We start from the raw sequence: 13207 nt of genomic DNA on the forward strand, positions 1-13207 counted from the left end.
GTTCATATGTCCTTATCATAGAAAGTTCTCCACGAAAAACAGTCAAAGGAGTTTGGCAAGATTGAAAAGACAAAATTATATTTACTTCTTATAAACAGACAATTTTATTTGACAAATAACATCAAATAACTAACAACAATTTTGTTAAGCCTTCATAACTTAGTGGTTGATAAGTAATGCTTTCTTCACCCAGTTGGGGACAAGTTTGTCTATTATGTGCTTTCACATCATTCCTCTCAAAGCACCCAGACTGATAGTTTGTACAGCAACAATATCATGCTTTTATTATGTAAAGGTCCGACCTGTTCATACTGTCAATAAGAGTGCTGTAGAGCATAATGTGGAAGGGCAATATCAATCAGGGTTTCATTTGATGATTCCAAGCTCACATGTGTACAGTGACATAGATGGGTGAAACCAACAAGACCCTTGTAAACTTGATGAAATTTTTATTCATGAACAATGGGAGTAAACTGATATTCTTGACATCAGATGCAAAGTGGAGCAAATCCCCTACCAACAGGGAGAAGCTTTAGAGCAAATCCCCTACCAACAGGGAGAAGTTTTAGAGCAAATCCCCTTTAGTATGATCGATAACTAGTCCCCTTTAGTATGATGGATAGTACACTCTTAACAAAATGGAATGTCTTTCATACTAGTTTTCACATCATTCGACTTGATCCCAGCTACAACAGTTACAGCTACAACTCTTCCAACAACCCTATTGCAACTGTTATGTACAATACCTCTTAACTTTAGTAACAACTTCTCATCATAGAATGTTTGAGAAATGTTTTACTGAAGGTACTGTACCCTCTAGAAACTCATTAACACTTAAAGCAAGTTTCCTTGTACATCATTATTGCCCAATCCTTTTCTGATCAGCTAAATTGGCTATTCATCAACTACTGAGTCTGTCTCAGACCAGAGATCTTTCTTTTAAAAGTTTATCTGCTCGGGGAACTCGACTCTATAAGTACGACCTTCATCTTCTATGTAATCATAAACCCATTTGCGGTTGCACCGACAAGTTGGACCACACTTTTTGGATGAGCATTGTGGGCAAGGATAGAAACAACCTGGGCAGGTTTCGGTCAGACAATCGCAGATGTCCCGTCCATCCAGAAGCATTCCAGTTTCTTTGTAGCATACACCAGCTCTTGGTCTGTAAACACGAACAGCAAACAACAATTTATGAAATGAGTCTTTTTTTTCTTTGTTTTGTTTTATTATATTATATTATGGTGTCCAATGAAGACACTTGATGAGAAACTTTATGATGCAAAACTAAGTTTAAGCCTATAAGGCAATGAAACTGATTATTGGGTTTTACCATATGAACAGACTTTTTTACAGATACAAAGCAAATAGTACATAATAAAGTGTAGCACTTAAACGTGATATATGAACTGTTATTCATTAGAACTTGGACAGTTCAAGGAAGAGATTATCATGCTATAAGTACCAAGAACTTGCCTTGGTGTTCAAGACTGCTAGGCACCAGCTCAAAATTGACTTTGATTAAATTAAAGACAATTTTGTGATCTTACTTTGAGTTCTGAAATCTCCTGAGTTTTTTCTTCTCTCTTTCACTCTCTTCTGGGTTAAATAATCCATACTCAATTTGTTTTCTACCAGGATTCTTGAATTCCAGCCTCTGTAATAACTTGATTGCTGCCTGCACAGAAACATAAAAGGATTACATTGTTGACAAATACTACTTGGCCATAAAAAGGAAATTATTCTCAATGGAGCTCTGTTGGAACTTTCCCTGTGACTATATAAAATTGAAGGATTCATGGCAACTGGAAATTCAACACATCGACAGGGATGCCACATGCATCAAGAATACAATTGTCAGCCACATCTAGGATCCGATAATAAATGAGAAATCTTTACCATAACATTGCTAACGCTTTACCCAATCATGGGATCAACTTGCTACAAACATACAAAGATTCATGAACTTTGTCTTTCAGTAGAACAATTACAATTACAAATTGTGCAAATCAAGATTGAATACTAACTACCTGTGCCTTGAACGAGTTTATCAGCAGTTTACTGCTGAGGTTACAAATCATCTGAAAAGTTCACATTTGCAAAGATACATATAGCAGGTTTTGTATTCAAAACCATAGTCTTCTCATTGCTAAATGATCAATTTATATACCTCAGAGTAAAATGGTTAAATAATAATTTCCTGCTACATAAATGGGATAATTCAATGTGATCAATGTCCAACACTCACTTGGTTCAAATGTGTTTCAGTATCATTTGTAGTTGAGATTTTCTTATTAGTTTGGTTTGAATCATTGGACATCTGCTGTTTAGCTTCAGTAATGGAAGGCTGAGTACTTGTGGACCCACTGCTTGCATTCACACTGCCTTGAGTTGTGTATGTCGTTATGTTTATTAAACTGTTCTCAGACTTTTGCTCCTCTTCTTTAAATATACTTGTTGAAGAACTTGCTGTAGTTAAGCTTTCTTTTTTACTTTCTGTACCTTTTTCACTCATGCTTGTTGCATTTTCTGTTAAATTGATATTGTCATGTTTGTCACTATCAGGTTCAAGAGTAGTTTGCATAATATTGTCCTTGTCAGGCTGAGGGGAATCCACTTCAATTATTTGGATATCACTATCATCTTTGTTAAATGATTCCTCGGATTTCTCTGCATCCTCATCCTTGACATAATCTTGCTGATCACTTGTCTTTGGATCATCTTCTACTACTGTTATTGAGGTATCGTTTGAAGTACTATGAGTACTGGCATTACTGTTAGTGTTACAGTTATCCATATCGTGGAACTGGTACTATCAACAGAGGACGAGAACTGACCAGATGAACAAGAGACGCACGGTAATTCGGGACGATTTGGTCATAAAGTAGGTTTCCAGCTTTTCAGGTAATTTCTCAAATATCTTCACATAACAGTTTAAGACATATCACAACTTTGAAACAACAAACACTCAAAACAAAACACAATTTCTTTGTTAGTTGTAAATATTCAATGATTCAATTAATTTGTTGCCAATTTTGTCAGGTGATATATCACATTGATAAATCACCGCTGTAGTAAATATACGGAGTTGCCGAAATGGGTTACGTGTTCCTACATAAGAACACATTTCGCGAATATAATAATATAGACAATTTGACATATTTACTTTCAATCCTTCCTATACCCGATGATCCCCGCCCGGCATTTCTTTCATTCATTCATCAAAGTTGCGTTCAGTTGCCAATGCCCAGGTCGTACAATGTACCAAATGAATGCTTAAAGCTATTTTTAGAATTTGATGCTTTCAGGTATTTATATCGCGGTCGATTGTGTCACGACGCGATTACCCCACCCCACCCCCCCCCCCCTCCACCGTTTTTTCCGAGGGAAATGGTTCAGTTACTTCTCCTGGTGTGCATGCACTCCCTTTTTCAACCACATACAAAATGTATTTAATAGCACAGGCCCTGCGCATATACGGTAACTATCTCATCGAGCTTATAGACCTCATTTATAGTCTAAGTATACATGATTATCTCAAAAAGGCATTATTGATTTCTGAAATTTCCTTTTTACTTTTGGGGAGGACAAAATTACTCCCTCCTAAATGGGACTTGGTTTGGGCCACCCCTCCTTTATTATAAAGTCCTTCACCAGCCTCTTGTCCTTCTATACATGTCGCCTCATAGCAGTTGGAGGCGTTATCAACCAACCCCAGCCCCTTCCACTTTTGAAATATTGTGCACGCAACTGCATGGACATTAAAAGGCGAGGGTCAGCTCGCAATTTAAATTGATCAAATGAGAGTGCTAACTTACCTCGTCTCCCTCTTGTCTTCCTTTCTCTGATTGACCTTTTTGTAAGTTTCCATTACTCTTAGTGACGTGGCGAGATGGGATAGCTCCTGCTTTCAATTTTTTACGAAGTTCGTAATTCGCTGACTCCGAGCTAAGTTGGTCACATGACTGAAAGTCTTCTGGTAGAAAGTGGTCTTCACAAACTGCTAACTGACTTTTATATTTGTGATCTTCCCACCATATGATATTCCTACCACTAAACATAAGCCAACTGTCGTGCTTCTCTCTGCATTTTTGGCGATTCGGAAATGCAAAATAAGCCTTGGAACCAGTAGGGGATGGACATCCAGTAACAACACATACTTTCATCTTGGTTGTCTGTGACGCCTGCAACAGTATATGTACGCAGGTAGAAATATATAAATTAAATAGGGTACCAATGAGAAGACAAGTATGGCAAAAATAACTAAATCCTTTTCGAATGTTTTATGTAGCAATGTACCTTATATGTTGTATAAGGTACGTATAGTCAAGCGCGTCCAGCATATATATGCCACACAGTACACACAGTCAACTAAGTTGCCCTACATATGCATATAATCAATGCTGGGTAATTATTGTTGACTTGATACAACGCATCGTTTGATGAAGTGAACCGCGTCTTCATTAGGGTTTAGGGACTGAAAACAAGTTTGCTTCACACCTCTGACAAAGGGGGATTAAGATGTGGTGGGTAGTATACCAACGCTCATGAGAGTATATTTAATGGCTCAATGACGGCATGCAATAAATCTGCAAATGAAGGTTAATTTGGATTCGGGGAATGCGTGCTGACGGGGATAAATATATCGATCCCTGGGTTGTAACCTCGGCCTTCCCCTCTTCGTCAGATCTGAATATATATAGTGTATATACGATAGTTATGTGACTATGATGATGTTGCCCTGCAGTAAATTTAAGTCATATTTATCTCTCCAGTCGATATCAAACACAGTAATCATCAACTGTTAAATTTCGGAGCCAGTAATCGTGCCAAAACTTTGTCTGTGGTAGGACCCATACTATACTTATACACAAGACAAATAAATGCAATATCATACTACCAAGCCACGACCTGAGTGACGCCGGAGTCTTCGTAGGCCAGTTACTTGACAGCGCTAGATATCTCTGATTATATTTCACTATGATATTATATAACTTATGACAAATTCAAGTCTCCACTGTGTAGCAACAGTCAATACTAGAATATATATCGCATCAGTGGCGTAGGAAGGTACTCTGAGTGTGGGGGGCTGAAGACTGATGGCCGGCCTGGGGGAGGGTTCTAAGGGGAGGGGGTGTGCCCCTCCCCTTTGGAATTTTTTTGCATTTCCAGGTGGCCTCAGATGCAATTTGGTGCAATATAGCACACTTCAACACCCACTCCATTTTGTAAATAATTTTGCATTTTCACCTGGCCTTAGATGCAATTTGGTGCTCCAAAATGAGATTTTTTTCTCATTTGGAAATGAAAAAGGGGTTTTCTGACTTGCGAAGCGGGGGGGGGGGGGGCGGAATGATACTTCCGCTCCCCCCCATATTTTTCACTGGCCCCCCGGTTCCTACGCCCTTGTATCGCATATACTTTCAATGCATTCGGAATCCTTGTCACAAACATGTTTTTATTTGCAACAATGGGTAGGATCAAAATGCCCTCGACGGTGCGTACGCTACTCCGTAAAACGTGACGGATCTCCCACCTCAGATTCCATGGCAAAACATACTTCGGACTATATCGGGGAAGTTCGTAATTTTCCGGTTACACGGTTCACTCGCATACAAAATGGCCATGCTCACGAGAAAACTCGCGGCCTCCGTGGCCAGGAATCTAGCTCGCCAGGCCCCCCAGGTAAATATTTCTTTGGTTGCTGCTAAAGGTAGCAAATTTTCATCATCATGAAGGTTTTGAGTCTTTGATACCATGTTAACGAGGTGATTTTAGGTCACAACTATTGCCAAACATCATGAGGTCTCGTTTATGTCAGAACTTCGCATAGCTTAGGCTTGTTAGATAAGGTGCCGCTTAGTTTCGGGTCGTTAGTATCACTATTGTGATAGGCTAACGAAATAATACAACGAACTATTTGCACCAGTCATGACATCATGTATGATAGGCGTGGAATTAAACACAAACTAGTAAGAGCTGCTATGCAGTACAGCCCATGGTAGCCTACATTATTTATGAAACTGGTAAAAGTACCAGCTAAAAGAGTTCTAGCATACTCAAAGAAAAATCATCTCATTATTACCATTTTAAAATTCCATGGAAATTAATTGGAGTGGGGAAAGGTGCAGGCTGTGCTATGTTACTGTTACTTGTTAGGCTAACATTTAATGTTAGCCTACTTGTTAGGGGCCCATGCAAGTTGTTGTTAAGTTGCCACTATCATAACAATAAGTTTCACCACCCAACATTTGAAAAGTTAGATGATTTTGGCTGTCAAGGTAGTCACCAATTGGTTCTTAATGAAGCATACAATTTCTAGCCTAATGCAAGTGTTTTCTTTCCATTATGATATTTTTCATATGATTACATTGTTTCTGGTGTGACGAATGATAAGTACACACAGAAGTATCAATTTTCTGTTGTATTACATAACAGGTTTCTAGAGGATGTGTTGGGGCTCTATATGCTGCTCAGAGGAATGTGTCAACATCAAGTACATTGTATGCTGCTGGAGGTAAGATAGTGGACAGTCTTGACAGAGCGTTATTTGTAATTGAACATAGCTAATATGAAGATAAGTGTGACAGATTTTTGTGAAAGATATCATAATGCCATCAACAAATATGGTGAGGATTACTGTTAGCCCATCCAACAAACTATCCCATCCAACAACCCTGTTGTAGAAAAGAAATCAAAGAGACCCTTTGAATTTATTGGCTATACTGAATTGTGTTGACATGTTGTTAGGAAGTTTAAATAAAAAGAAAGCGATGAGTACATGCAGTAAAATATACATGTTTAGTTGTGAAAGAATATCTGATATTTTAATATTGAGGTTGCTGGTAACTATATGGTTATTCTATGTTGCAGTGTGCATGATGTAATAAATCACAAAATTTTAATCCTCCTCAACTGTATGTTTGTTTTTTGATCAAACTCAGTCATACTCATTCAGCAGATCATGGGTCAAAACATGTGTTGTAAGGTCAAAGGTAGTTGGTGTTAAGGAATGTTAAAACAGTGGAAGTGATAGAAACACTTTCTATTCCTAGATTATATGTTTGAATTTGATCAAACTTGTTCATTCTGATCAGCAGATGATGGGTCCTAATATGTGTACTCTATTTCCAGGTCAAAGGTCATTTGGACTAAAAATGGTGAAGGAGCAAAAAATAGATACAAGTTCAACCCTAACCCTCTATTTATTGCGATTACTAAAGTGAATGTGTAATTGAGACTGATTGACTACCACTTTTATTTCCACTCTTATTTTACTAATCTTTTGGGAATTGAGAGAAAGAGAGATTATGTCAAATTTATTCAAGTTCTTCTTTGATTATGCTTTCTAACAGGCACTGCAGAAGTATCCAAAATTTTAGAAGAAAGAATAATGGGCCACACCCCTAAAGAAAACTTGGAAGAAACAGGAAGGGTACTCTCCATTGGTGATGGTATTGCTCGTGTCTATGGTCTTCAGAACATCCAAGCTGAAGAAATGGTGGAATTTTCAAGTGGATTGAAGGTAATTATGTGTTAAGGAGAAGTTGTAGGTTGGATGTTTCTTGTACTTTCAGAATATTGAGAAACATGGTTGATTGAAATTTGAATGTTTTTTACATGGAATAATTTAGTGTTAAAAATTTGACACTGATATGGCAATCTGTCCATTTTGCAGATTATTTTGTTATGCATTACCAGATTAAGTGTTACCTGTTGTAATGATGCCCTTTACCAAGGCTGTGAAGGGTGTCACTACCTGTTTCATAAATATTGTGTAAAATTGAATGCAATTTTATGTTGGTGGTCTTTGGCAATAAAGCTTCAAACGTAGCTAACTATATTGCAAACAGTGTGATGCAAGAGTTGAATGTAGTTTCATCATATCAGCTTATATGGCAATCCAGAATAAAAGTAAGGTCAAACTAATATGATTTTTGATATGATTTTGTTTTTATCAAGGGAATGGCTCTGAACTTGGAAGCTGACAATGTAGGTGTTGTCGTATTCGGTAATGACAAGCTCATCAAAGAAGGTGATGTGGTGAAGAGAACAGGGGCCATTGTAGATGTACCTATTGGAGAAGAAATTCTTGGCAGAGTTGTGGATGCCCTGGGAACCCCCATCGATGGAAAGGTACATCATATGATCTATAAGAACTGAACCTCTTACCAGAGATTTGGTATAGGGATATATTTAGATATGGTCAATATTGTGCAGTCACACAGATTACAGTATAATAGGATTCAGCCTAATATCGATACATGAAAATGTTTGGTAGTTAAATCTTTCTAATAGTTGTATGCACTGCCATGCATAGCAGTACACTCACTTCATGTTGCAGACTTGTTTATTTCAGATCTTACTACGGTATAAATGTACCATCCGGAAAAGCCTTTACTTGGCATGCATGCATGTGTCATGAATAGCATTAGCCATTATTTAACTTTTCCTATTGACAGTAAAAAAATGTTTTTTATACAGGAATTGATGTTCGGCAAACTCTATTTGAAAGCCTTGGAGCACACAAACTATAGATTAGGAAATACTGAGAAAGGCATTAACTTTTTTGCTTGGTTACCCTAGACTTCAAACCTCTACATTAACTTTTGGGCCAACTTGCACATGTATGGACATTTTATGTGATATCTCATGCTTTCTTTCTGTGGTAGGGTGCATTCAAGACCACCACCCGTGCCAGGGTAGGAGTAAAAGCCCCTGGAATCATCCCCCGTATCTCTGTAAGGGAACCTATGCAGACCGGCATCAAAGCTGTGGACAGTCTAGTACCCATTGGTAGAGGTCAGCGTGAACTCATCATTGGAGACAGGCAAACTGGGTACTTATATTAATTAGATTAAAATGTATCTGTAAAAAATTGTTTCATGTTAAGAAAAACACAATCCAGATATATCCCTTACTTGCCCATAAAGATACAGCCTTTTAGGTTGAGGTTAACATTTCCGAATTATGTCACTTAGTCACAATGTTAACCCTACTTGAAAGTAGTGGTTTATTCAGTTTCTGTGGATTAAGTACAGTTGGACTTAACCCAACATTCTGTAGGGTTATTTTGTATTTTCATGATACTGTCTAGGCTAGCAGATATGTGTGAGTTCTGAAATGTGGTATTGATTGTTACAAGCTTTGCCAAAATTCCAGTTAGTTGTTAGGCCTGTCACTACCCTGTATATAAAACCGATAGGAAACACCTTCGTCACTAGTGGGCTTTATTAATTTGGTGCCATGTTGTGCCCCTACTAGATGTTATATTCCTACTATCGATCAGACTGGGTATTCGTCAGTGTCTTTATAGCGTATATACTCAAACTTGTCTGTGGTTTCTCTGTAGCAAAACTGCCGTCGCTATTGATACCATCATCAACCAGAGACGTTTCAACGAGGGAGCAGATGAGAAGAAGAAGCTCTACTGTATCTATGTGGCCATCGGACAGAAGAGGAGTACTGTCGCACAGATTGTCAAGAGACTTACGGATGCTGGTGAGGAGAATTGTTTTCCAAGTTTTACATTGGCCTTAAAAAAACTGTCTTGTTTAGAAATTGCAATGCTACCGAGAGCCAAATTATTTGGCATTTTCTTTGATTTTCTCGTGGGTCCAAAAGTGTCATTCGAAAGATTTGGATGAAATCATTGAGATGTACGAAGTTCCAGTTGAGTAATTGTCTTCTTCCTCTCTGATTATCTATCTAGATTTTGTCTTCTGTGCAGAAGATAGAGAGCACCCCTCATTCTTGTCATCTAATTTTTGTTTTGAAACAAATAACAATTTTGATAGGTTGCAACAAGTCTGTAATGTTCATGACAGTTTTGGTGCTGAAGTCCCAATATATTACGTAAGCGGACTTCTACTATATCGGTGGCATATTTGAGTACTAAGCATTGTTTGCCGAGATAGCTACAGGAATAGTATAATATCTTACTTAGTGATCATGCGTACAATTTTGTTTATTCAGATGCCATGAAATACACTATTGTTGTCAGTGCCACTGCCTCAGATGCTGCTCCTCTGCAGTACCTGGCACCTTACTCTGGTTGCGCCATGGGAGAGTACTTCAGAGACAACGGAAAACACGCTCTCATCATCTATGATGATTTATCCAAACAGGTAAGAGAAGAATTAGATCTATTATCTCCCTGTCTACCAGATAAATATCTTGATGTCATGACTGAACTTTCCCTGAAGGGGGAGTATGAGGTTGATATCAATTCCTCAAAGATTTGTTCTTCTACTGGTAAAGGAACTTATGTGTAGTCCTCGACATTTCCGAACAGCAGCTGCGCCACTTGGAGCAATGTGGATTATGAAGCTCTCTGTCTTTTGGTCATTGTTCACAGGCTGTAGCCTACCGACAGATGTCCCTGCTGCTTCGCCGTCCTCCAGGCCGTGAAGCCTACCCCGGTGATGTCTTCTACCTTCACTCCCGTCTCCTGGAACGGGCAGCTAAAATGAACGACGACTTTGGAGGTGGATCTCTCACTGCCCTGCCCATCATTGAGACTCAAGCTGGTGATGTGTCTGCTTACATCCCAACCAATGTCATCTCCATCACTGATGGACAGGTGAGTTAAATGCTTGCCAAAGAGAAATCTCTGCTGTCAGGTTGCATGTGTCCGCAATAATTCAACTGAGTGATGGATATTTTACATACTTGCCATGTAGATGCATTATAGTGAGGTGTGCCCTATCGTTTTTGGTGCTGACCTTATGAAAATTAATGAGGTTATGGCGTCACTCATAAAAATTTCTACGTTGCAAAATCTCTGCAACCTTACTTTTGACTGTAATCAGACTTGGTATACAGTTGTTGGTTAATAGCTGGTACATGAAGGCCATCTGGACCCCCAAATATCCCATGCCCATTTTGGAGTGGTAGGCCTAAATTTTATTTTGGGACACATTATTTGGACCCAAATTAATGGGGCCCAATAATTGTGGGACCATTTTGGCTCACAATTTAAGGGGTTCAAGTTTTTTGGGGGGGGGGGGGCAAATGTATTTTGAAGCCACCTCGTTTGGACCATATATTTTTTGAGACCATATGGGTGCAAAATTTTCTCAGGACTAAAAGTTTAAAATGCAATAATTCCAGAACCTTAAATCAGATTGTATCCAAACTTTGATACAGCTGTAAGTCCATGTGGGTTTAAAATGATATTAGGTGATGACATACAACACTCAAATCCATTTAAGCAACAAACCTTAGTGATGTTGGGCTTCTGTCCAGAACATGTCAATGTGTTATTTATTAGAGAACAATGTGATTCAATATGACTAGATTGATTTTATATTAAATAATGATGAGACAGCTTTTGATATGTCAGTATGAGATGGAATCCTTAATTACCAATTTACTTTGATGTAAAAAAGAATGCTTTACAACAGTGCCTTAGTTTGACCTATTGCAGCTTTATTTATGTAGTATGTCTTCAATGAAGGTTTGATCAGTTGTTGGGACCAAATGCTACCAGTTGCTTTCATTGACAGGAAAAGTAGCATTTATCTTCATCTCTTACTTAAAGGTAACCTAAATGCAAGGCCAATTTCACCTTTTTCCATCCCTGTTTTATCCTTAGATCTTCTTGGAAACTGAGCTCTTCTTCAAAGGTATTCGACCAGCCATCAATGTAGGTCTGTCTGTGAGCCGAGTAGGATCTGCTGCCCAGATCAAAGCCATGAAACAAGTTGCTGGCTCCATGAAGCTTGAGCTTGCTCAGTACCGTGAAGTGGCAGCCTTTGCCCAGTTTGGCTCTGACTTGGACACGGCCACCCAGAATCTGCTCAACAGAGGTGTACGTCTGACTGAACTCTTGAAGCAGGGACAGTATGGTGAGAGAATGTATTTTATACACTTCTGTGTGGTATAAGTTAGCTTGTAAATGATTTTGCATTGCGTTGTTACTTTGCAATATTATAGTATGTAATTCCAGAATATGCAGATTTCATGTTAAACCTGAAAGTCTCTTTGTGACATTCGGCATGCATGAATACGTTCAAAATCAAAGAAATGGTCGGGTGTCGTGCAGGTGGAGAAAATCTCTCCTTGGGCTAGCCACCATGTTATGTGTGACATGCATTAGTCTTTGAAGTGGCTCATTAACTACATTTGAGTTCAGTTATTGCCTATTAAAGGATGCAACATGAAAGCAGGTAGGGGTCTGTTAGGTTTGCGGGCCAGTCTGTAATGATCTTTGATTAGGCTTCTGTTTATCTTCAAATGTTATAGTATTTAATTGGATTCTCGTATGTAATAACCATAATAAGTAGACATTTGCAATTCTTCCACATGTAATGGAAGCATTTGAACACTTGCTTTTGCATCGATTTACTTCTCTCTGCAGTTCCCATGGCCGTAGAGGAGCAGGTCGCTGTAATCTATGCTGGTGTACGTGGTCACTTGGACAAGTTGGACCCTACCAAAATCACAGCCTTTGAAAAGAAGTTCTTGCAACACGTCAAGAGCAACCACCAGGATCTGCTAGACATCATCAGGGTGGAGGGACAGATCAACCCAGAAACTGATGCCAAACTGAAGGCAATGGTCATCAAATTCCTGGAAACCTTTGAGTCATGAAAATAGTTTGTTCTAGGAACATAACCAATTTAACAAAGTCTTTTCCTTTGACTTTTGTCTCTACCATTTAAACCAGATTGCTGGTCAACCTTAAAAGAGTATTTTAACCTGAAACCTTTGAAGATTAGGCTTTCTGTTCAATTATGAAAGCCCAAATGTTGCAGGTTATAACAAACTTCAAATGCTTTCAATGGCCTGTGATGTGACCAATTTATTGTTTTCACAAATGATGTAGACAAAAGTCAAGTAAAAACTTTTATGATGATATTATATTTTGAAGCTTATTGAAAGTGTTGTTTTGTTGATATATGAACGATGGAACTCCAATGGAGGATATTGTTACTAGTTGAAAAATTGAAAGCTTCAAAAGGAAAGCATATTGCTCTATAAAGAGTGAGTTTGCTCTATAAAGAGTGAAGCTATGAAAAGAAAATACATGTCTAACAAAAGAAATACATGTCTATCAAAAGAAATTATTCATGACTTTATTTTTTTTGTCTCCAGTGTTGGATACATGACACCTAAATCAGAAAACTACTTCTTACTCACAAGGAAATGATGTCCAGATACCTTGTTGATTACCTTTCCAGTATAATCCTTTACTCAATAGTTG

General features: G+C 38.3%; 2 protein-coding genes across 3 annotated transcripts; one reads left to right on the forward strand and one right to left on the reverse strand.

The window, feature by feature from the left end:
• Positions 1–57: 57 nt before the first annotated feature.
• Positions 58–4426, reverse strand: LOC139978614 (uncharacterized). 2 transcript variants are annotated; one of them, XM_071988968.1, is made up of 3 exons: positions 3819–4426; positions 1551–1678; positions 58–1165 (listed from the first exon to the last, which is right to left on the reverse strand). In XM_071988968.1, exons 1-3 carry the CDS (start codon positions 4164–4166, stop codon positions 940–942), a joined length of 702 nt encoding a protein of 233 aa, XP_071845069.1. In that variant the 5' UTR covers positions 4167–4426; the 3' UTR covers positions 58–939. The 2 variants fall into 2 exon arrangements, with proteins under 2 accessions (XP_071845069.1, XP_071845068.1); XM_071988967.1 differs by lacking the exon at positions 3819–4426 and adding an exon at positions 2249–3056.
• A 1102-nt stretch (positions 4427–5528) lies between these two features.
• On the forward strand, positions 5529–13067 carry LOC139978612 (ATP synthase subunit alpha, mitochondrial-like). The gene is made up of 10 exons (XM_071988963.1): positions 5529–5685; positions 6439–6517; positions 7356–7525; positions 7963–8136; positions 8673–8839; positions 9353–9501; positions 9976–10127; positions 10358–10582; positions 11597–11849; positions 12362–13067. The coding sequence occupies exons 1-10, from the start codon at positions 5620–5622 to the stop codon at positions 12592–12594; spliced, it is 1668 nt and encodes a 555-aa protein (XP_071845064.1). The 5' UTR covers positions 5529–5619; the 3' UTR covers positions 12595–13067.
• Positions 13068–13207: the final 140 nt, after the last annotated feature.

Source organism: Apostichopus japonicus, chromosome 13, assembly GCF_037975245.1.
Source record: "Apostichopus japonicus isolate 1M-3 chromosome 13, ASM3797524v1, whole genome shotgun sequence".
Taxonomy (NCBI): domain Eukaryota; kingdom Metazoa; phylum Echinodermata; class Holothuroidea; order Aspidochirotida; family Stichopodidae; genus Apostichopus; species Apostichopus japonicus.

Coding starts and splice junctions, on each gene's coding strand:
- LOC139978614 (XM_071988967.1), bottom strand. CDS start 2,797: ATGGATAACTGTAACACTAACAGTAATGCCAGTACTCATAGTACTTCA. Junction 1,679..2,248: donor CTGAAACACATTTGAACCAA/GTGAGTGTTGGA, acceptor GTTTCTGTGCAG/GCAGCAATCAAGTTATTACA. Junction 1,166..1,550: donor AGGAGATTTCAGAACTCAAA/GTAAGATCACAA, acceptor TCGTGTTTACAG/ACCAAGAGCTGGTGTATGCT.
- LOC139978612 (XM_071988963.1), top strand. CDS start 5,620: ATGGCCATGCTCACGAGAAAACTCGCGGCCTCCGTGGCCAGGAATCTA. Junction 7,526..7,962: donor AATTTTCAAGTGGATTGAAG/GTAATTATGTGT, acceptor GTTTTTATCAAG/GGAATGGCTCTGAACTTGGA. Junction 8,840..9,352: donor ATTGGAGACAGGCAAACTGG/GTACTTATATTA, acceptor GTTTCTCTGTAG/CAAAACTGCCGTCGCTATTG.